The sequence below is a fragment of the Chiloscyllium punctatum genome, chromosome 22 (assembly GCF_047496795.1).
Source record: "Chiloscyllium punctatum isolate Juve2018m chromosome 22, sChiPun1.3, whole genome shotgun sequence".
NCBI lineage: Eukaryota > Metazoa > Chordata > Chondrichthyes > Orectolobiformes > Hemiscylliidae > Chiloscyllium > Chiloscyllium punctatum.
This window is the reverse complement of record NC_092760.1, coordinates 27,954,815-27,978,034: the sequence shown is the minus strand read 5'-3', so window position 1 is coordinate 27,978,034 and position 23,220 is coordinate 27,954,815. Positions and strand designations below refer to the sequence as shown.

The 23,220-nt window shown below is 46.9% G+C and overlaps 1 protein-coding gene across 2 annotated transcripts in view; it reads right to left on the bottom strand.

The window, feature by feature from the left end:
• Nucleotides 1-2,105: 2,105 nt before the first annotated feature.
• The window catches only part of LOC140493470 (F-box only protein 3-like), a 56,074-nt gene continuing 34,959 nt past the window's right edge, over nt 2,106-23,220 (bottom strand). The window contains exons 9-12 of one of the 2 annotated variants that reach the window (XM_072591932.1): nt 18,162-18,277; nt 15,491-15,681; nt 7,565-7,726; nt 2,106-7,239 (exon numbers count right to left, since the gene is read on the bottom strand). In XM_072591932.1, the coding sequence (XP_072448033.1) occupies nt 7,607-7,726; nt 15,491-15,681; nt 18,162-18,277 (427 nt within the window). In that variant the 3' untranslated portion in view covers nt 2,106-7,239; nt 7,565-7,606. Of the gene's footprint in view, nt 7,240-7,343; nt 7,727-15,490; nt 15,682-18,161; nt 18,278-23,220 lie in introns of those variants that run through there. The other variant, XM_072591931.1, reaches the window with a different exon arrangement.

The following is a 23,220-nucleotide window of genomic DNA, read 5'->3' as shown; positions in this document are numbered from 1 at the left end:
GTCGATTCTCCTGCGCCTCGGATGTTGCCTGACTAGCTGTGGTTTTCCAGCACCACACTCTTCAACAATTGCTATTCTAAATGGGCGACTTTAAGTAATGATCCCTCGTTAAAGATGCTACCACAAGACAAAGCATTCTTTCCACATCTGATCTGCCAAGTTCCCTTACGATCTTTCGGTTTCACAGGAACATAGAGAAAAGAAGCCTTGTCGGCCTTTCAGCCCTTCAAGCCTGCTCCACCATGCAATATGATCAGGACTGATCATCCAACTGTTCTTGCTTTGCCCCAGAACCTTTGATCCCTTAACTTCGACAACTTATACCCACATCTTTCCTGGGGTGGGTTTGAGGATTGGGGAGGGGATGGGTGTGTCTTAGTGGTTTGCAGCACCAGGAAATGGCCCTTTTGTTCTCAAATCAGCACTAGTCAAAAGCATGCACCTAACTATTTTAATCCCAAAGAGGGGATCATGAATATCTTATCTGATCAAGGTCTGCATTTTAAGGAGCTTGGAAAGATGGAAATGTTCACCGTTGTTGGACCTATTCAAGTATTGATGCATGATAAAGTTTATATTACTGGTATTTAGGAAGTTCAGTAGATGTAAAACACCTGAATCAATTATAATAAATCAAATTAACCAAATGCAAAATAAACAAACATATTTAGGTAGGAGTTAGTTGCTATTTTACTAAGGAAGTTTTCATTTGATTAAGTGCCAAGGTGTGTGTCCTCTCTGGACAAGAGGACTGCATGAAAATAATACAATGCCTTCTAGTAGATTTTATGACTGCATGCTACCAGATCCTGCCTTTGGAAACCTTACTCAAAATACAGGGAGCAGCCGATTTTTGTTGCTGTTTTGCTTGCTTTGAAGTGAGTGAGCTAAAGGAAAGGCTTATGTTTATGTAGCACCTTACCCAAAGTGCTCGACGGCTGACAAAACTATTTCCAAAGTGTATACACAATGTCATCCCTGCCTTGCTTAAAACATTTATATAAAACCTGACACAATCAACAGGGAACTCCAAGTATCCTTTGCAGCTGCTTAACTGTTTTAAAAATGCTGATACTGTTATGGCAGAGATAAAGTGGCAATCAATTTGCATGCAGCAAGCTCCCTCGCTTGGCAATGCGATAATAGTCAGATAATTTGTTTTGGGAATGTTGATTGAGGGATAAATATTGGCCAGGTCTCTGGAGAGAGCTCCTCTGCTACATAGTGCCATGGGATATCTTATATGCACTTAAAAGGCTGTTTTACATCTTTCAACACTGAAGGCAACAATCTCTCAGCAACCAGTGTATTCCCTCAGTGCTATATTGGATACATCAGCCTTGGTCAACATACATAAGCTCTAGCATGGGGCTTGAATGCATGACTTTCTGTATCCAAAGCAATTGCGCTACCAACTGAGCTGGAACTGCCTGGACAGGCAGTGATAAATATTGATCACAGCACAGGAGGAACACTTTCACTCTTTGAAATGATGTAATGGGATCTTCCTGTCAACCTGGATTACATTCTCAAGTGTCTGGTGTAGGATTCAACTTTTCAACTCTCATAAGACCTTCCTGCCTGGCAAGGATTCAACTGTGTATTATGTGAAAAGACAGTGTGCTGATCACTTTCTCTGGGTCCTTATCTTCAATAATGGAGACATTGAGAAATCATTATTACCCAAGATAGAGGAAAATCCATAAGCCCTATCATTGATATCTATTGAACTGCGATGTCATCCAGTTTGGGGAAGAGATTGAAAGCAAAAGGATCTTCACAGTTGTATCAAATGACCCTAACGTCTCCACCAGCTAAACGGGAGTAATCTTACATCCTGTATTGTATTAAAGGCATCTGCCTGATGCACTACCAAGTCTCGGAGTCCTGCCACATGCATTTGAATCCAAGACAACATTTCTACAGCTTCGCATCAAAGGACTCAAAGTTCTCATAAGCTCAAAGTGTTCTCCTGTGCTGAGAGGAACTGAGGCAATTCACTCTGAAAACTGCCTGATGAATTGCTTTCCAAACCGACTTGGTGAGAGAACATGGCTGTTTCGGCAAAGTCTCAGTTTCATCTTTGTTTTAACATACATGCATGAGAAATTGCAACCGTCCGATACACACCACTAAAATGCTTTCAGGGAGAATGTCACCCCAGTCTGGTTATCTGGCTGGAGGTCAAACACAGTCATCAGCAAAGCCCAAAGAAACTCCATCTTAATATATTAAATATTCCTTTTAAACGAGACAGAAAGCAAATGCTTGCTTGGGTTTTCCTATTTGGGAATGCTATAATTTCCATTTGCCCTTACCTTTTACTTCACGCCTTTTGATTCCTTTAAACTGGTTTTTAATGTTTCACAGTCTATTCCTTGTCATCTGTAGAAGTTAAGGGCGCAAGCACGTTTACTGCGGAGAATTTTATTTTGTTAAAGGAAGAACAAAAGTCATCAGGATGAAGGAGGGAATAAAAGTAAAAACCTGCATTTATGGAAAGCATTGTGCAACTTCCTGAAAGAACCTTGCGGCAAATTAAAAATTGATTGAAGCCTCAAAGCTGTTGAAATGTAGGAATTTGCAGGAGCCAATTTGGGCGCAGCAAGCTGTCTCAAGTCAGCAACATGATAAATAGCAATAGGACATCAGTGTGAACTTTGCTGCTGCTATCCAAGAGGTTTGCTAATTGTAGAAAACCGAAAATTGGGATAAGGAGCACATTTTCAGGCTGGCAACCTGTAATAAATGGAAAGCCACAGGGATCAGTGTTGGACACCCAATTATTTACAATACATATATTGACTTGGCTGCAGTGCATTTATTTTCCTCATCCAAACGTACAAATGACATAACAATAGGTGGGAAGACAAGTGGCAATGATGACACAAAGAGTAAGTGGGCAAAAGCTGGCGGATGGAATATAATGCGGGAAAATATGACTCTCTATGCATCGTGGCAGGAGGAATACAGCAAGTAAATATGATTTCAATGGAGAAAGGCTTCAGAAAGCTGCAACACAGGGAGATTTGGAAGTCCTCATGCATAAATCACAAGAAATTAGCATCCAAATTCAGCAAGGAATAGGAAAGGCAAATGGAATGTTGTCCTTTATTTCAAGGGAATGGAATATAAAAATGGAGAAGTCTTGCTAAAACTATACAAGGTATAAATCACATCACACCTGGAAGACCCTCTCACACTGTCGAAGGAGAGATATACTGGCTTTGGAGGCAATCCAGAGAGGTTTCAGTAGGTTTATCCATGGTAGGGAGGGATTTTCCTAAAGAGATGGGTTAGGTAGATTGAAACTTCAATGAGTACAGGCCCAAAGACTGAGAGGTGACTTTATTGAAATATAAAAGATTCTTCGGGATATTAACAGGGTAGATGTGGAGGGCTTGTTTCCACTTGTGAGGTTAGTCTAGGACCAGAGGGCATAATGTCAGAATAAAGGAGTTGGACATTGAAGACAGATGTGAGGAGCAATTTCTTCTTTAGAGAGTAGTGAAACTGTGGAATTCTTTACAACAGATGGCTGTTGAAACTGGGTCATTAAGTATATTCAAGGCTAAGATGGACAGATTTTTAATTAGTGCGGCAATCAGGAGTTATGGAGGAAAGGCAGGCAAGTGGATGATTATCAGATCAACCATGATCTCATTGATTGGCAGAGCAGACTCGATGGGCTGAATGGCCTATTAAGATTCCTACGTCGGAGGATCTCAGAGGATCTTTTACATCCACATGAGATGATAGATGCAGCCTCAGTTTAACATCATACATGAATGATTTTGGGTCCTTTTTAGAGGAAATAAAGAATTGATAGTGTCAGCCATCCTAGGAGACTGTGATGCAGGAAAGACAGCATTGATTATATTGTTTGAATAAATAAACATACTAGTGCTGGCCCTTTTGAAACTTTTAACCATAACCCTTTGGCAGAACCCTTAGGAACATTAACAGAGAGAAAGATCTGGGCATACAGTCCCACACTTCCCTAAAGGTGGCAACACCGGTTGCCAAGGTGATTAAGGTGGCATAGGGCACGCTTGCCTTCATCATCCAGGGCATGGACTTCAGTAATTGGCAAACCAGCTATGTAAAACTTTTGTTAGGCTGCATTTAGAGTTTTGCGTACAGTTTTGGTTGCCACACTACCAGGAGGAAGCTTTGGAGAGAGTGTAGAGAAGGTTCACCAGGAGGAAAGGTTAAAAAGACTACGATAGTTTTCACTGGAAAGATGGTGGCTGAAAGAAGGCCTGATAGAGGTCTATAGAATTATGAGATAGGGTGGATAGGATAGATCGTCAGAGGCTTTTTCCCAGGGCTGAAGTTTCAATCAGAAGGGGTCATAAATTCAAGGTGAGAGGGGAAAGTTTAAGGGAGCTGTGTGAGGGGTGTTTTCCATGCAGAGAGTGATAGCAGTTTGGAACACACTGCCTGAAGAGGTGGTGGAAGCAGGCACATTGGCAACGGTTAAGAGGCATCTGGATGGTTACATGAATAGGGAGGGATTAGAGGGATACAGACTGAATGAGGGCAGTTTAGTTGTTGTTTAGTTGAGTTAGGGGATGATGGCTTAGAGGGCCAAAGGGCCTGTTCCGGTGCTGTATTCCTCTTTGTTTTCTACAAACAACTCCAAGTTAAAATATCTGCATTAGAAATCAGTGTAATAGTTTCAGGGCTTGTTATAGAGTCATAAGATCACACAGAGGTACAGCACGGAAACAGACCCTTCGGTCCAACTTGTCCATGCTGACCAGATATCTGAACCTTTTACCAGCACTTGGTCCATATTCCTCTAAACTCTTCCTATTCATATACTCATCCTACTCAAATACTGCAATTGTACCAGCCTCCACCACTTCCTCTGGCAGCTCATTCCACACACACACCACCCTCTACATGAAAAAATTGCCTCTTAGGTCCCTTTTAAACCTTTCCCCTCTCCTTTGCCCTCTAGTTCTAGACTCCCTACCCCAGGCAAAAAACATTGACTTTTTATCCTATCCATGTCCCTCATGATTTGATAACCTTTACAAGGTCACCCCTCAGTGTCCAAGGCTTCAGGGAAAAAAGCCCCAGCCTATCATGTTAAAATTGTACAAGACATTGATTTGGCCGCATTTAGAATACGGTGTAGAATTCTGGTCACCATATTACCAAAAGGATGTGGACGCTTTGGACAGGGTGCAGTGAAGGTTTATGAGGATGCTGCCTGGTATGGAAGGTGCTAGAGGTTGAGTAGGTTAGGTTTATTTTCATTAGAAAAAAGGAGATTGAGGGGGGACCTGATTGAAGTTTACAAAATCATGAAGGGTATAGACAGGGTGGATAGAAACAAGCTTTTTCCCAGGGTGAAGGATTCAATAACGAGAGGTCACACTTTCATGGTGAGACATAGAAAGTTTAAGGGGGATACACGCGGCAAGTTCTTCACACAGAGGGTGGTGGGCATTTGAAATGCGTTGCCAGCAGAGATGGTAGAGGTAGGCACGGTAGATTCATTTAAGATCCATCTGGACAGATGCATGAGTAGGTGGGGAGCAGAGGGATACAAATCCTTAGGAATTGACCAACAGGTTTAGACAGTAGATTTGGATCGGCTCAGGCTTGGAGGGCTGAAGGGTCTGTACCTGAGCTGTAAATTTTTTTTGTTCTGTCCAGTATCTCCCTATAGCTCAAATCCTCCAACCCTGGCAACATCATTGTAAATCTTTTCTGAACCCTTTCAAGTTTCATAACATCTCCAATAGGTGGGAGACCAGAATTGCTCTCCATATTCCAAAAGTGGCCTAACCAACGCCCTAGACAGCCACAACATGACCTCCCAATTCCAACACGTGAAGTTCAGACCTCAATAAAGGTTCCCACCAGTAAAGAGGAAAGTGCTAATGTTTCGGCTGGATTGCTGGGAATATCTGCAAGCTTTACAGATAGTGATCTCAGTTTAACAGCCTCAGCTTCAGGGACCCAGGCCCTTGTCTGTCCCTTGTTTGAGCAAACCGGATCCCATGGCTTTTCCCCATCGTTATTTGTTTATAGAATTCCTACAAAGTGGAAGCTGGCCATTCAGCCCATCATGACCACACCAATCTCCCAAAGAGCATCCCACCCAGACCTACCTTCTACCATTCCCTGCAGTTACCATGGCTAACTCACCTTCTGTGCACCTCCATGGTTACTCAGGACAATTTAACACGCTGAGCCTGTCCGGCTTATTGGGATCAGCTTTGCCTCTGCCAGGCGGGCACTCTCAGGCTGGCTGCCCGGCAAATCAGAGGGCAAACCACAGAGCTAGCCCATCGCGAGAGGTGGACGCTGTGGAAGCAAGTTGGGAATCAGCAAAGTAGCCAGTGAATTATCTAAACTGGTTACCCACTTCCATCTTGTAGGCTTCCAGTCCATTTCCAATGCCACTGCTGGGAATCCTGCCTGGATTCAGAGCACAAACCAACCCATGGAAAAGCTTAGCCAGAGAATAAAATGGTTTTAAGCAGTGTCCTGAGGCAAAGGGAGAGGAGGGAGTGAGACGCCGAAAGAGCTTCGGCCCCAGGCAGCTGAAGGCACAACCTCCAGTGCTGGAAACAAGCTCGGGAGATTCTCGAGGGATTGACGGGCCATAGAGTTAGCTTGCAATAAGCGTTGTTCATGTGTCTTAGCATTACACATCCGTCAAGTTAACTTTACAGTTCCCATGAATCACTGAAGTGAGTGTACGTCCTCTCAATGCATTGTGAAGAGAGAGTGAACTGCTTTTTGTACAACATGTAGCCCAGATTGGAAAGAGCTTGCTCAAAATGGATTGCAATCTAACATCCATGTGAATTTAAGTTAGCAATGGTTGCTGTCCCTCTGATGATAAAATTGCACTTGCTGAATCCTCCAAACGGCAATCTTCATTCAATCTATCAGTGTGTCACACAATGACATGCTGGCAATGTGCATATCATATCAAATCGTCATCAATAGAGACCCTCTTGGGAGTGTGTCTCCTCTGCTCAGTCCTTGTTCCACAGTGTGAAGTTCCTAATCAACAGGACAGATAGAGGACTGCAGATGCTGAAGAGTCAAAGTCATAAGTGTGGCTCTGGAAAAAGCATAGCAGGTCAGGCAGCATCCGAGGAGCAGGACAGTCGACATTTTGGGCATAAACCCTTCTTCAGTCCCTAATGTATAGCTCACCTGGACCCCATTGATGGAGCACAGTCGCTTGGAGCCACCATCCCAGGTGTCCTGATGAAGAAAAGATGAAAATGTTTGCATCCTCCACATCTGATATCCAGTTGCTGAACTGGTTCCAATCAAATATTACATCCACAAGGAAACAAATCTCAACCTTCAGAAATTAAACACTGTGCATTTATTCTCTTCAAAGCTGTTCTACAACAAAATCTGGTAAGTTAAAGGAGCGAGAAGTCCTGAGTAGCAGCTCTGAGAGTTTGCACAGTCAACCTGAGTCCTGTGTTGTAAACAGGTGCAGTCAGAATCACACAACTTGTCGCAAAGTTGCAGGGCAAAAACAACTAAAAAAAATTAGATTGCAACAGCAACGGCTTACAGGAAAACAGCTCGCTGAGAATCGTTCGATTCCTAATCCTCTTCAGGTGTGACGGGGACAACGGCCCATAGCTGGAGGGAAATTCCCAAAGAGATTGGGGTTGAGGTCACTGCTATTGGACGGATTTGTGCTGTCATTTGAGGGATCGTGACTGTACCCAATCTGTAGATTGCAAAACAAACAAAAAGAGATTCAAATTAACAACTGGATTAACGCTTCAGCCCCGCCAGCACCTGTGTTGAGCCTGCAGCACGATGGTCAGGATCAAAACTATTGGAAAAGGAAGAGTTTGCTGGGTTACAGTGGGAGAGGGTGGCACTAGTGGGCGGCACGGTGGCACAGTGGTTAGCACTTCTGCCTCACAGCGCCAGAAACCCGGGTTCAATCCCTGCCTCAGGTGACTGTGTGGAGTTTGCACTTTCTCCCCGTGTCTGCGTGGGTTTCCTCCGGGTGCTCCGGTTTCCTCCCACAGTCCAAAAATGTGCAGGTTAGGTGAATTGGCCACAGTGAATTACCCGTAGTGTTAGATGCAGGGGTAAATGTAGGGGAATGGGTCTGGGTGGGTGCACTTCGGCGGGTCGGTGTGGACTTGTTGGGCCGGAGGGCCTGTTTCCACACTGTAAATAATCTAATCTAATCTAATCTAGATACATTGCCAACTTCGAAAGTGACAATACAGGATGAATTGAATAGTTGCTCCTCTCCACCCATTGCTGGAATTATTTGTTCCTTCTGCAAAATCACCACTGAATAGTCACAAATCACACTGGACAAAAGTTTTTGGGCACAGTGGTAGGCACTGCTGCCTCACAGCGTCAGGAACTTGGGTTTAATTCCACCCTTGGGCAACTGTTTGGTGGTGTTGGCACCCTCTGCCAGTGTTTGCGTGGATTTCCACCAGGTACTCTGGTTTCCTCCCATCATCCAAAGATGTGCAGGTTAGGTGTATTGACCATGCTAAATTGTCCACAGTGTTCAGGTGGACAGGTTATGTGTGTTAGATTAGATTCCCTACAGTATGGAAACAGGCCATTTGGCCCAACAAATCCTGAGTAATGCACCTAACACTACGGGCAATTTAGCATGGCTAATTCACCTAACCACATCTTTGGAGTGTGGGAGGAAATCCACACAAACATGAGGAGAATGTGCAAACTCCACACAGACAGACAGTCGCCTGTGGTGGGAAGTGAACCTGGGTCCCTGGTGCTGTGAGTGCTCACCACTGTGCCATCCACAAAAGCCATGGAAAATGTAGGGTTACAGGGAAAGGTTAGGGATGATGGCTCTGGGTGGGATGCTCTTTGGAGAGTCAGGGGGACTTGGTGGGCTGACTGGCCTGTTTCCGCACTGCAGGGAAACTGTGTGAGGTAGGGAAGCACTACACGGGGTCAGGACAGAAGGTTGGGTTGGGGTGGGCGCGGCAGAAGGGGGAGGGAGCAAAATGAAGTCCAGCACTGAGAGGGTGGGGTGTCAGGATCCTGTACCATCAGACCTCAGGGTAGAGGTAGGTCAAGTTTGCTCTGCTTTCACTGAAGCAGCAGCACTTCAAAGGCTTGTGATTTCAAATAAACCTGTTACGACTATAACGTGGTGTCATGTGGCTTCTGACTCTGCCATCCAAGAACAGCCTTGTAAGGAAGGGTCACTGGACTCAAAATATTAATTCTGCTTTCTCTCCATAGATATTACCAGATGTGTTCCATTCCTGAGCAATTTCTATTTGCCTTCCCTTTTCCACCCTGAACTTGGATGCTAACTTCTTGTCATTCATGAAGGACTCCTTGGATAAGCACATGGATGATGATTGGATAGTGTAGGGGGACGAGCTGAGAATAGCTCACAGGTCAGCGCAACATTGAGGGCTGAAGGGCCTGTTCTGCGCTGTATCATTCTATGTTTGAAGTTCTATGACTTCCAAAGCCCCTGTTCTGTAGCTTTCTGCAGTCTTTCACCATTTAAATAATATTCAAGCTCCGCTTTTGCTCTTGCCAAAGAAGATAACGTCACATTTTCCACAATATTTTTCCACAAAGTTTTTGCACACTTGTCTATATCCCTTGTAGACTCTTTGTGACACCCTCACTGTTTGCTTTCCACCTATTTTTGTGGTTTCCAGAAACTTTGCAAGAGGACATTCACTTTCCTTATCAAAGCAACGATAGGCATTGTGAGTAATTGTGCCTACTGCCTCTCCACCAGCTGCTAAAATAACGTGCTCCTTCTGCAAAATTGCCACTGAATATTCACAAAGCGCACTGCAAGAAAGTACATGTGGGGTGGGGGAGCACAGAGGCAGGATTGAGCATTGGGATGAGGGCGCGGGATCGGAGGAAGCTACACATGAAGGGAGCAAGCAAGATGGGGTCCAGCACTGAGGGGGACGAACCTGAGGACTAGGAGCAGTTGACATTTTGGTCGAGGAGGTTAAAGGCATTGATTAAGAGTGGAAAACTAGACTACAAAAGGAAGCTTGTGGGGAACACACAAGCTCTACGGCAACATGAAGACAAAAAGGTAGTGAATATGAGCCTCACTGTCAGAATAAGGCTAAGTTAGAATGGGGATCAAAAAGATTGCATACCAATTCATCCATAGCTTTGCTCTGCCTTCACAAATGAGGACCCACATAACATCCCAAAAACGTTATAATGGAAAGAACCAAACTAAATCATTATGAACTCGGAAATGGTATTGAGGAAACTGATGGGATTAAAGGCTGACAAGTTCCAAGGACCTGATCACTTACATCCCAATGTGTTTCATAAAGTTGATTTAGAAATTGTGAATGCGTTGGTGGTTATCTTTCCAGGTTAATCTTTTAGGTAGGATCTTACTGAAAGCCTTCTGAAAGTCCGAGGGAACCACATCCAATGGGTTCCCTGGTCCACTACAGTCGATTCTCCTGCTCCTTGGATGCTGCCTGACCTGCTGCGCTTTCCCAGCAACACATTTTCAGCTCTGATCTCCAGCATCTGCAGTCCTCACTTTCTCCCCGCTTTCTTCACTATCCTATCTAACTGCGACTCCACTTTCAAGGAGCTATGAACCTGCACTCCAAGGTCTCTTTGTTCAGCAACACGCCCTAGGACCTTACCATTAAGGTATACATCCTGCTAAGATTTGCTTTCCCAAAATGCAGCACCTCGCGTTTATCTGAATTAAACTCCATCTGCCACTTCTCAGCCCATTGGACCATCTGGTCCAGATCCTGTTGTAATCTGAGGTAACCCTCTTCGCTGTCCACTACACCTCCAATTTTCATGTCATCTGCAAACTTACTAACTGTACCTCTTATGCTCGCATCCAAATCATTTATGTAAATGACAAAAAGTTGAGGAACCAGCACCGATCCTTGTGGCACTCCACTGGTCACAGGTCTCCAGTCTGAAAAACAACCCTCCACCACCACCCTCTGTGTTCTACCTTTGAGCCAGTTCTGTATCCAAATGGCTAGTTCTCCCTGTATTCCATGAGATCTAACCTTGCTAATCAATCTCCCATGGGGAACCTTGTCGAACGCCTTACTGAAATCCACATAGATCACATTTACCGCTCTGCCCTCATCAATCTTGTTACTTCCTCCAAAAACTCAATCAAGTTTGTGAGACATGATTTCCTACGCTCAAAGCATGTTGACTATCTCTAATCAGTCCTTGCCTTTCCAAATACATGTAACACCTTGTCCCTCACGATTCCCTCCAACTTGCCCACAACTGACGTCAGGCTCACTTGTCTATAGTTCCCTGGCTTATCCTTACCATCCTTCTTAAACAGTGGGACCACATTAGCCAACCTCCAGTCTTCGGGCACCTCGCCTGTGACTATCGATGATACAAATATCTCAGCAAGAGGCCAGGCAATTACTTCCCTAGCTTCCCACAGAGTTCTCAGGAACACCTAAACAAGTCCTGGGGATTTATCCACTTTTATGCGTTTCAAGACATCCAGCACTTCCTCCTCTGTAATTTGGACATTTTGCAAGGTGTCACCATCTATTTCTCTACAGTCTACATCTTCCATATCCTTTTCCACAGTAAATACAGATGCAAAATACTCATTTAGTATCTCCCCCATTTTCTGTGGCTCCACACAAAGGCCGCCTTGCTGATCTTTGAGGTGCCCTATTTTCTCCCTAGTTACCCTTTTGTCCTTAAGGTATTTGTAAAAACCCTTTGGATTCTCCTTAATTCTATTTGCCAAAGCTATCTTATGTTTCCTTTCTGCCCACCTGATTTCCCTCTGAAGTATACTCCTACTACCTTTCTCCTCTTCTAAGGATTCACTCCTGTCTATACGTTACATATGCTTCCTTCTTTTTCTTAACCAAACTCTCAAATTTCTTTAGTCATCCAGCATTCCTTATACTTGCCAGCCTTTCTTCTCACCCTGACAGGAATATACTTTCTCTGGATTCTTGTTATCTCTTTTCTGAAGGCTTCCTATTTTTTAGCTGTACCTTTACCTGCGAACATCTGCCCCCAATCAGCTTTCGAAAGTTCTTACCTATTACCGTCAAAATTGGCCTTTCTCCAATTTCGAACTTCAACTTTTAGATCTGGTCACATTCCTGCTCTTATATTCTAGTCTCTCAAGATGAATGCTGAAAATGTGTTGCTGGAAAAGCGCAGCAGGTCAGGCAGCATCCAAGGAACAGGAGAATCGACGTTTCGGGCATCAGCCCTCCTTCAGGAATGGGGAAAGTGTGTCCAGCAGGCTAAGATAAAAGGTAGGGAGGAGGGACTTGGGGGAGGGGCGTTGGGAATGCGACAGGTGGAGGGAGGTCAAGGTGAGGGTGATAGGCCGGAGTGGGGTGGGGGCGGAGAGGCGCCGTACCAACCAGTACCCTCCTTCGACTGACTGAACTGGTCCTCACCCTGAACAACTTCTCTTTCCAATCCTCCCACTTCCTCCAAACCAAAGGAGTAGCCATGGGCACCCGCATGGGCCCCAGGTATGCCTGCCTCTTCATAGGATATGTGGAACAGTCCATCTTCCGCAGCTACACTGGCCCCACCCCCCCCTTTTCCTCTGCTACATCGATGACTGTATCGGCGCTGTCTCGTGCTCCCACGAGGAGGTTGAACAGTTCATCCGCTTTACCAACACTTTCCACCCCGACCTCAAATTCACCTGAACCATCTCAGACTCCTCCCTCCCTTCCTAGACCTTTCCATTTCCATCTCGGGTGACCAAATCGACACGGACATTTACTATAAACCGACCGACTCCCATAGCTACCTAGACTACACCTCCTCCCACCCTGCCCCCTGTAAAAACGCCATCCCATATTCCCAATTCCTTCGTCTCCACCGCATCTGCTCCCAGGAGGACCAGTTCCAAAACCGTACCACCCAGATGGCCTCCTTCTTCAAGGACCGCAATCTCCCCCCAGACATAGTCGACGATGCCCTCCACCACATCTCCTCCACTTCCCGCTCCTCCGCCCTTGAGCCCCGCCCCTCCAACCACCACCAGGACAGAACCCCACTGGTCCTCACCTACCACCCCACCAACCTTCATGTCCCGCGTATCATCCGCCGTCATTTCCGCCACCTCCAACGGACCCCACCACCAGGGACATATTTCCTCCCCTCCCCTATCAGCGTTCCGAAAAGACCAATCCCTCCGTGACTCCCTCGTCAGGTCCACACCCCCCCCACCAACCCAACCTCCACTCCCAGCACCTTCCTTGCAACCGCAAGAAATGCAAAACCTGCACCCACACCTCCCCCCTCACTTCCCTCCAAAGCCCCAAGGGACACTTCCATATCCGCCACAAATTCACCTGCACCTCCACACACATCATCTATTGCATCCGCTGCACCCGATGTGGCCTCCTCTATATTGGGGAGACAGGCCGCCTACTTAAGGAACGTTTCAGAGAACACCTCTGGGACACCTAGACCAAGCAATCCAACCACCCCGTAGCCCAACACTTCAACTCCCTCTCCCACTCCACCAAGGATATGCAGGTCCTTGGACTCCTCCATCGCCAGACCATGGCAACACGACGGTTGGAGGAAGAGCGCCTCATCTTCCTCCTGGGAACCCTCCAACCACAAGGGATGAACTCAGATTTCTCCAGTTTCCTCATTTCCTCGCCCCCACCCCCCCCCCCCCCCCCCCCCCCCCCCCCCCCACCTTGTCTCAGTTAAATCCCTCGAACTCAGCACCGCCTTCCTAACCTGCAATCTTCTTCCTGACCTATCCGCCCCCACCCCACTCCGGCCTATCACCCTCACCTTGACCTCCCTCCACCTATCGCATTCCCAACACCCCTCCCCCAAGTCCCTCCTCCCTACCTTTTATCTTAGCCTGCTGGACACACTTTCCTCATTCCTGAAGAAGGGCTGATGTTCGAAATGTCGATTCTCCTGTTCCTTGGATGCTGCCTGACCTGCTGCGCTTTTCCAGCAACACATTTTCAGCTCTGATCTCTAGCATCTGCAGTCCTCACTTTCTCCTCTCAAGATGAATGACAACATTGTGTTTGCCTTGCTAATTACTGCAAGTTTACCTTGAGAGAATCCTGGACTTGGACTCCCAAGTCCCTTTGCTCTTCAGATTTCTGAATTTTCTCCCCATTTAGAAAATAGTCTATGCCGCTATTCTTCCTACCAAAGTGCATGACCTCACACTTTCCCATGATCCTCCTCTGACAAAGTTACGATCACTATCCCTGAACAAAACATTGCTTCTCTAAATGGAGAGTAATTCTCTACTACAGAGTTTGCTTTGATAGTTTCTGGACGATTGACATGAAATTCAGTGGTCTGTAATTCCTGGTCCATCCCCACCAACATTCTGTAAAGTAGAATCACATTAACAGTCCTCTAGTCATTCCATACACGTGAAAAAGTTTACTCTGCATGAAAAAATTGCCCTTAGGTCTTTTTTATATCTATCCCCCCTCACCCTAGACCTCTGCCCTCTAGTTCTGGACTACCCCACGCCAGGGAAAAGACTTTGTCTATTTATCCTACCCATCCCCTCATGATTTTATAAACCCCTATACGGTCATCCCCTCAGCCTCGAACACTCCAGGGAAAACAGCCCTAGCCTATTCAACTTCTCCCTATAGCTCAAATCCTCCAACCCTGGCAACATCCTTGTAAATCTTTTCTGAACCCTTTCAAGCTTCACAACATCTTTCCGATAGGAAGGAGATCAGAATTGCATGCAATATTCCAACAGTGGCCTAACCAATGTCCTGTACAGTCGCAACATGACCTCCCAACTCCTGTACTCATTACTCTGACCTATAAAAGAAAGCATACCAAATGCCTTCTTCACTATCCTATCTACCTGCGACTCCACTTTCAAGGAGCTATGAACCTGCACTTCAAGGTCTCTTTGTTCAGCAACACTCCTGAGGACCTTACCACTTTCAACCCCACTTTCAAGGAGCTTTGAACTTGCACACCAAGGAACACTCCCTAGGACCTTACCATTAAGAGTCCTGCTAAGATTTCCTTTCCCAAAACACAGCACCACACATTTATCTAAATTAAACTCTATCTTCCACCTCGACCATTTGAAAATTTCAGTCGGGGCCTATAATTTCTTACCTCCCCACCCACAGTAGCACACTAATACCTCCCAATTCCCTCCATCAATCTGTTCAAGTATTGAATTCTGTATCTACATTTGCCAGCTCCTGAGCAAAGATGAACACACCCTCCCTGCATTCATTATCAAGCAATCTGCACCCTCACTCAAACTCTCCTCTGTACTACTCATCCTCCACTCAATAGTCTTCTCTGTCATACTTACCTTCAACTTGATACTCGACTCTGCAAAACTCACCCTCCACTCAATAGTCTCCTCTATTAAACGCCCATGCACTCAACAGTCGTCACCCCTGTTTTCAATCAGATTGGATGATGATTGCATTTTGACATTGTGATGGAGATTGTCACTCACCTGGTGAGCAGGCAGCACCCGCTGCGGCGGGCAGACCATACAGAACCTTGGGATGGTAACGTTGAAGGTGCTTCTGTGTTGGGAAAGATAGTGGAAGGTGTAGTAACCTTCCATATAACCCGAGGCAGTGGTGAAGGTGGTGCAGCTGGTGTACTCGTGCACCGTACCAGGGCGCAGCACAGGGAATTCACCTGGAGGACAGAGAGAGAGAGAGAGAGAGAGAGAGAGAAAGTGAGAGAGACAACAGAAAAGAAAAAGAGAATGAGAGAGAATCTCAGACTCAATGGAACAATACGAGGAGTGGGGGGGGGGGGGGGGGGGGAACGCAGGCTGGACAGACAGGGATTATGGGGGAGCCAAGAGCCATGGGTTGACTGGAGAGATGGAAACCAGAGAGGGGGGCAGCGGTGGCAGGTGACTGGGGACACAGGGATGGGCATTCAGGCAGAGAGACAGGAATGTAGGGGCAGGTTAAAGAGACAGAATGGCGTGGCCTAGAATGTTAGAAACTTGAAGCGGCGCGGGGGAAGGCTAGAGAGAGAGACAAAGATGAGGTGGTGGGCGAGAAGCAGAGAGACAGAGATGGGGTAGTGGGCTGGAGCAGAGAGACAGAGATGGGGTAGTGGGCTGGAGCAGAGAGACAGAGATGGGGGAGTTGGGCAGGAAGCCGAGAGACAGAGATGGGGGGGTTGGGCAGGAAGCAGAGAGACAGAGATGGAGTGGTGGACAGGAAGCAGAGAGACAGAGATGGGGTGGTGGGCAGGAGCAGATAGACAGAGATGGGGGAGTGGGCAAGAAACAGAGAGACAGAGATGGGGTGGTGGGCAGGAAGCCGAGAGACAGAGATGGGGTGGTGGGCAGGAAGCCGAGAGACAGAGATGGGGTGGTGGGCAGGAAGCCGAGAGACAGAGATGGGGTGGTGGGCAGGAAGCCGAGAGACAGAGATGGGGTGGTGGGCAGGAAGCCGAGAGACAGAGATGGGGTGGTGGGCAGGAAGCCGAGAGACAGAGATGGGGTGGTGGGCAGGAAGCCGAGAGACAGAGATGGGGTCAGGCACCCGCCCGCCCCAGCCAGACACCGCCCGCACCCGACCAGACACCCAGACATAGCCCGCACCAGCCAAACACCCAGACACAGCCCGCTCCAACGACACCACCCGCACCCGCACCCGGCCAGACGCCCAGACACCGCCTGTCCCAGCCAGACAGCCCACCGCAGCCAGACACCCAGACACCACCTGTCCCGGCCAGACACAACCCACCCCAGCCAGACACCGCCCGCACCAGCCAGACACCCAGTCACAGCCTGCACCCAGCCAGACATTCAGCCACCGCCTGCACCAGCCAGATACCAGGACACCGCCCGCCCCAGCAAGACATCGCCTGTCCCAGCCAGACACCCAGACACCGCCTGCACCAGCCAGACACCCAGACACTGCCTGGACCAGCCAGACACTGCCCACCCCAGCCAGACACCACCTGCACCAGCCAGACACCCAGACACCGCCCGCACCCGGCCAGACACCATCCACACCCAGCCAGACCCCCAGACACCGCCTGCCCCAGATACCGCCCATCCCAGCCAGATACCCAGACACTGCCCGCCCCAGCCAGACACCCAGACACAGCCCACACCAGCCAGACACCCAGACACAGCCCACACCAGCCAGACACCCAGACACAGCCCACACCAGCCAGACACCCAGACACAGCCCACACCAGCCAGACACAGCCCGCTCCAACTAGACACCGCCCGCACCCGGCCAAACATCGCCTGTCCCAGCCAGACACCCAGACACTGCCTGCACCAGCCAGACACCCAGACACCGCCTGGACCAGCCAGACACCGCCCACACCAGCCAGACACTGCCTGCACCCGGCTAGACACCCAGACACCGCCCGCCCCAGCCAGACACCCAGACACAGCCCGCTCCAACCAGACACCACCTGCACCCAGCCAGACGCCCAGACGCTGCCAGTCTCAGCCAGACACCCAGACACAGCCCACACCAGCCAGACACCCAGACACCGTCCACACCCGGCTAGACACCCAGACACCGCCTGCTCCAACCAGGCACCACCCGCCCCAGCCAGACACCCAGACACAGCCAGACAACCAGACACCGCCCGCACCTGGCTAGACACCCAGACACCGCCCGCCCCAGCCAGACATCCAGACACAGCCCACACCCGCCAAACACATAGGCACTGCCCACTCCCCAATTTGCAGATACTGCTGACTCCCCAACCATTAGATGTGGAGAAGATTTCTTCAGCCAGCAGATGCTGAACTCACCACCACAGAAGGCTGTGAAGGTCAAGTCATTGACTGTATTCAAGACGGATAGAGTGGTTCTTAATTACTAAGTGGATCAAAAGTCATAGGATGAAGGCAAGAGAATAATGTTTCTCAACACATCAGCCATGAATTAATGTCAGAACAGACTCAATGGGTTGAATGCCTACTTCTGCTCCTATATCGTATGGCCTACGGTCACACACTCACCCGATACCTCGACAGAGCCCACACACAGGCACTGCTGACACCCCGAAAAACGCAGCACCACAACAAAAGTCCTTGCAGAAGTATCTTGCTCCCAAAGTCCTGGTCCCCTTTTTCCACACCTCCATCAGTTCCCAAGCTCCCACCATTAATCTCAATCACTTCATACCCACTACACCAGGACCCTGGACCTCCTCCACATCACCATTTGCATTGGTTATTTTCCAGTACCGACTGTCCAACTGACAGGCATTATCTGGTGAGGCATCCTCTACCATTTCAATCCTGTAGTGAGAGAGAGTGCACAGAAATTAACTGTAGTCAATAAGAATGGCCTTGGAGTTAGTCAAAACTATGGACCAAAGTATTCTAACTCAAAATCAGAGCAAACATCAATAATTAAAAATCATAACTGATGGCACAGGACAATGTTGAGGGAGTCTTTAGTGAGCTTTAGCAACTTATTTCTGTTTAAACTGTGTGTTTTTTTTAAATTTCCCTGGGGTCAGGGAGTCCAGAACCAGAGGGCATAGGTTTAGGGTGAGAGGGAAAAGACATAAAAGAGACCTAAGGGGCAACTTTTTCATGCAGAGGGTGTTACGTGTATGGAATGAGCTGCCAGAGGAAGTGGTGGAGACTGGTACAGTTGCAACATTTAAAAGGCATCTGGATGGGTATATGAATAGGAAGGGTTTGGAGGGATATGGACCAAGTGCTGGCAGGTGGGACTAGATTGGATTGGGATATCTGGTCAGCATGGGACGGGTTGGACCGAAGGGTCTGTTTCCATGCTGTACATCTCTGTGACTCTATTGTAGGTGAAACTGATAGGAAAGCATTCATTTCCATTCTCTACTTGCCCAGAGGATAGATAAAGTTAACATGTTTTGATTCACAGTTATGTGTAGGCCAAACTGGGTAAGGACGGCAGATTTCTTTCTTAATAAGTATGTAAGAGAACCAGATGGATGGTATTTTTAAAATGACAATTAACAACACTTAACATGGCCTTGTCAGAGCATACATTCAGTAATTTAGCAAACTCTGAATAAACGAAAAATAAGTGTTCATAAAATAATTCTTTAATAAGTCTTCAGTGATTTCCCTTACATTCGTTTGTCTCACGAATAGAGAATTGGCAGGACATGTCAATCTCACTGAACGTACAATTAAGCAGCCACTGGTGTTCCTATGGTATAGTGCCAAGGCTGAGAATAGTATATTACTGATAATGGTCAGCCCGCAGTTTCAAACTTGTATTGCCTGAAGCCAACCTGAGGCAGACTTGATAATTTTTCAGATGCATTTCTTTTAATCAAGGATGCAATGAGGTGGGGAGCCAAGTGACCATAACAGAGCCCAAATAATCTGCTGAGTAACTTTTTGCTGAGCATGTTATCTGATAACAACATTAAAGAACCCTTTCATCACTTTACTCGTGATTTGCCCTGATATTCGTATGCAGGACATACTTGAACAATGTTCTACATTGTTGAGTTCAAGTGTTGGAGCTGTCCGGGAACAGTTTGGCTAGAGTGCTGTTTAGTTCTGGAGCACACACCTTCATTACTATTGTCAAAATATAGTTGGGATCACTGCGTCTGCGGTCTCCAGTATTCTCAGCCATTTCTTGATTAAACATGGAGTGAACTGAAATTGGCTGAAGACTGGTATCAGGGAAGAGGCGACGGCATAATGGGATGGTCCCAGCTCTAGCAATCTTGAGATCCAAGAAATGTTCTGGGGACCCGAATTGAATCCTACCAGGACAAATGATGGAATTTGAATTCAACAATATCTGGAATTAAACATTTAAAAATAATGACCATTGCTGATTGTCATTAAAGCAAATCTGGTTCACTAATTTAGCGAAGGAAATTTTCCATCAATATCTGGTTGGCCTACATGTGACTTATGATAAACAGCAATGTTGTTAATTCTTAACAGCTCTCAAAAATAGCTAGGCAAGGACTCAACTGGATCAAGCTGCTAGGAAGTATCAAAAAGGAGAGATCTACTGGCATTGACTTCAGCACCAGAAATGATATCAAACACTGCTGACCTGCAAAGCCTTCCTTACTAATATCTGCAGGCCAATGCCACAATCCCAAAATAAGGACAGCTTCTCACAGACTAGTCAAGCAACAACCTTACATAGTCACACTCATGGAATCGTACCTTACAGACATTATCCCAGACACCACCATCACTATTCCTGGATATGTCCTGTCCCACTGTCACAGGGCACTCAGCAGAGATGGCAGCACCTTGTTATACAGTTGGATGGTAGTTGCCTTCAGAGTCCTCAGCACTGATTGCAGACTTCATGAAGTCTCATGCCATCAGGTTAAATCTAAGCACGGAAACCTCCTACTGATTACCATGCACTCTCCCTCAGCTGACAGATCAGTACTCCTCCATATTGAACATTAGGAGGAAGCATGGAGGGTGGCAAGAGTGCCAAATGCACTGTGGGTTGGGGATTTCAATTTCCACCAGCAACAGTGGCTTGGCAACAACATGATTTAGGACCTAACTAGCTCAAGGACATAGCTGCTAGGCAGGGTCTGCGGCAGGTAGCACAGGAATCAATAAAAGGGAAAAACGTATTTTAGATTAGATTCCCTACAGTGTGGAAACAGGCCCTTTGGCCCAACAAGTCCATACCGACCCTCCGAAGAGTAACCCACCTAGACCCTCTGCTTAATGCACCTAACACTATGGACAATTTTAACATGGCTAATTCACCTGACCTGCACATCTTTGGACTGTGGGAGGAAATCGGAGCACCCGGAGGAAACTCACACAGACACGGGGAGAACATGCAAACTCCACACAGTTGCCCAAAGCTAGAATCGAACCTAAGTCCCTGGTGCTGTGAGGCATCAGTGCTAACCACTGAGCCACCATGCCACTCTTTGACCTCATCCTCACAAATCTGCCAGTTGCAGATGGGTCCATGACAATACTGCTAAGAGTGACAACCATGCTGGCCTCATGGAAACAAACTCCCAGCATCACATTTTAGCTACCCTTCTACAAAACGGGAAAGACTTCAAACAGATCGAACAACTCAAGACTGAGCATCCTATGGCACTGTGGGCCATTGACAGCAGCAGAATCACACTGCAGCACAATCCACAACCTCAGCCTGGTGTTTTCCACACGCCACCAACACTACCAGCTTAGGAGATAATTTTGTTTTAATTTTAAAATTTAAATTTAAATTTTAAAAAATCAGCAGCTAGACCAGCATTAATTGCCCATCCCTAATTGGCAAGATTCGATCACATTGCTGTAGGTCTGGAGTCATATGTAAGCCAGAGCAGGTGAGGGATGACGGTTTCCTTCCCTATAGGACAGCAACAAACCAGATAGGTTTTTCCAAAAATTGATAATGGTTTCATTGTCATCAATAAATACTTAATGTCAGATTTTTATGGGATTCAAATTCAACCATCTGCTGTGGCAGGATTTGAACCCGGGTTCCGAGAACATTACCTAGGTCTCTGGATTAACAGCCCAACGATAATGCCAGTAAGCCAGTGCCTCCCAAATTCAATGAACAGTGCAGGAGGTCATGCCAGGAGGAGCACTACACACAGTGAAGCAATCAAACAAGACTACCTGCATGCTAAACAGGACTGGCAGACCAGATGGACAGAACTAAGTGATCCTACAAAACATAGAGTCAGAGGTTTACAGCATGGTAACAGTCTCTTCAGCCCAACATGCCCATGCTGCCCAGTTTTCACAATTAAACTAGCCCCATTTGCCTGCGGTTAATCCACATCCCTCCATACCCATTCCATCTATGTACCTGTCTGAATGTTTCTTAAATGAGCAAACTGTACTACCTTCCACCACTAGCTCTGCTCCAGACACTTGCCACCCTCTGTGTGAAAATAATTGCCCCGGTGGACCCTTTTGTATCTCTCCCGTTTCACCTAAAACCCTCCAGAGTCCCTTCCATGGAAAAAGCTGCAGACTATCTGCCTTAAATATGTCTCTCATGATTTTACAGATCTCTGTAAGGTCACCCCTCAGTTTCCTAAACTTCAGTGAAAAAAATCACAGCCTATCCAACCTCTCCTTATAGCTCAAATCTTCCAGTCCAGGCACCATCCAAGTAAATGTTTTCTGAATGCTTTTTAGTTTAATAATATCCTTTCTGTAGGGCAACCAGAATTGCAGGCAGTACTCCAAATGTAGTCTCACCAATGACTTGTATAGCTGTAACAAGATGTCCCAACTCCTATACTCAACGTTCTGACAGATGAAAGCAAGTACGTTGAAAGCCTTTTTCACCATCCTGTCTACCTGTGACTCCACTTTCAAGGAGCTCGGAACCTGTACCCCAAGATCTCTGTTCAATAACACTCCCCAGGGCCCAGTTGATTGACTGTATCAGTCCTGGCCTCACCTGACCCACCAAAATGCAATGCCTTGTATTTATCTAAATGGAGCTCCACTTGCCATTCCACGGCGCACTGATGCAGTTAAACAAGATCTCACTGCATTCCCAGATAACATTCTTCACTGTGAACTGTACCACCAATCTCAGTGTCATCCACCAATTTACTAACCATACCTCCTAAATTCTCATCCAAATCATTTATATACATTATGGATAACAGTAGACCCAGTATATTATAATAAAGACCCTCTATCACCACCCTCCGTCTTCTACCGTCAAGGCAATTTTTGTATCCGGAGTCAATAGATAGATGGTTAGAAAAACACAGCAGGTCAGACAGCATCTGAGAAGCAGGAAAGTCAACACATCTGACCGAAACCTTTTGTCAAGTCTGGGGAAGGGGAGCCAAAAGTTAAAATGGGGGGGGGGGGGCAGTTGGTGAGATGATGGTAGGTGGATGCATTTAGGAGTTATTGTGATTAATCAGTGGGAAGAGTGGAGCCAATAAGTGAGCAGGAAGCTCAGCTCAGGTCAGGGAGTTGAGAGGGAGGCTGGGATTGGAGAGATTTTGAAGCTGGTGAAGTCCATGTTGAAGCCACTGGGCTGTTAGCTCCCCAGGTGAAGTATAAGTTTACGTTTGCTTTCACTCTGACAGTGGAGGAGACCAAGGATGGACATGTTACCAGGGAATGAGAGGGGCAATTAAAATGGATGGCAACAGGAAGGTCCCAGCTGGTTGATGTGTGCACAGCACAGGTGCTCCACGAACCAGTCCCTGAGTCGGTGTTTGGTCTCCCTGATATAGAGGAGA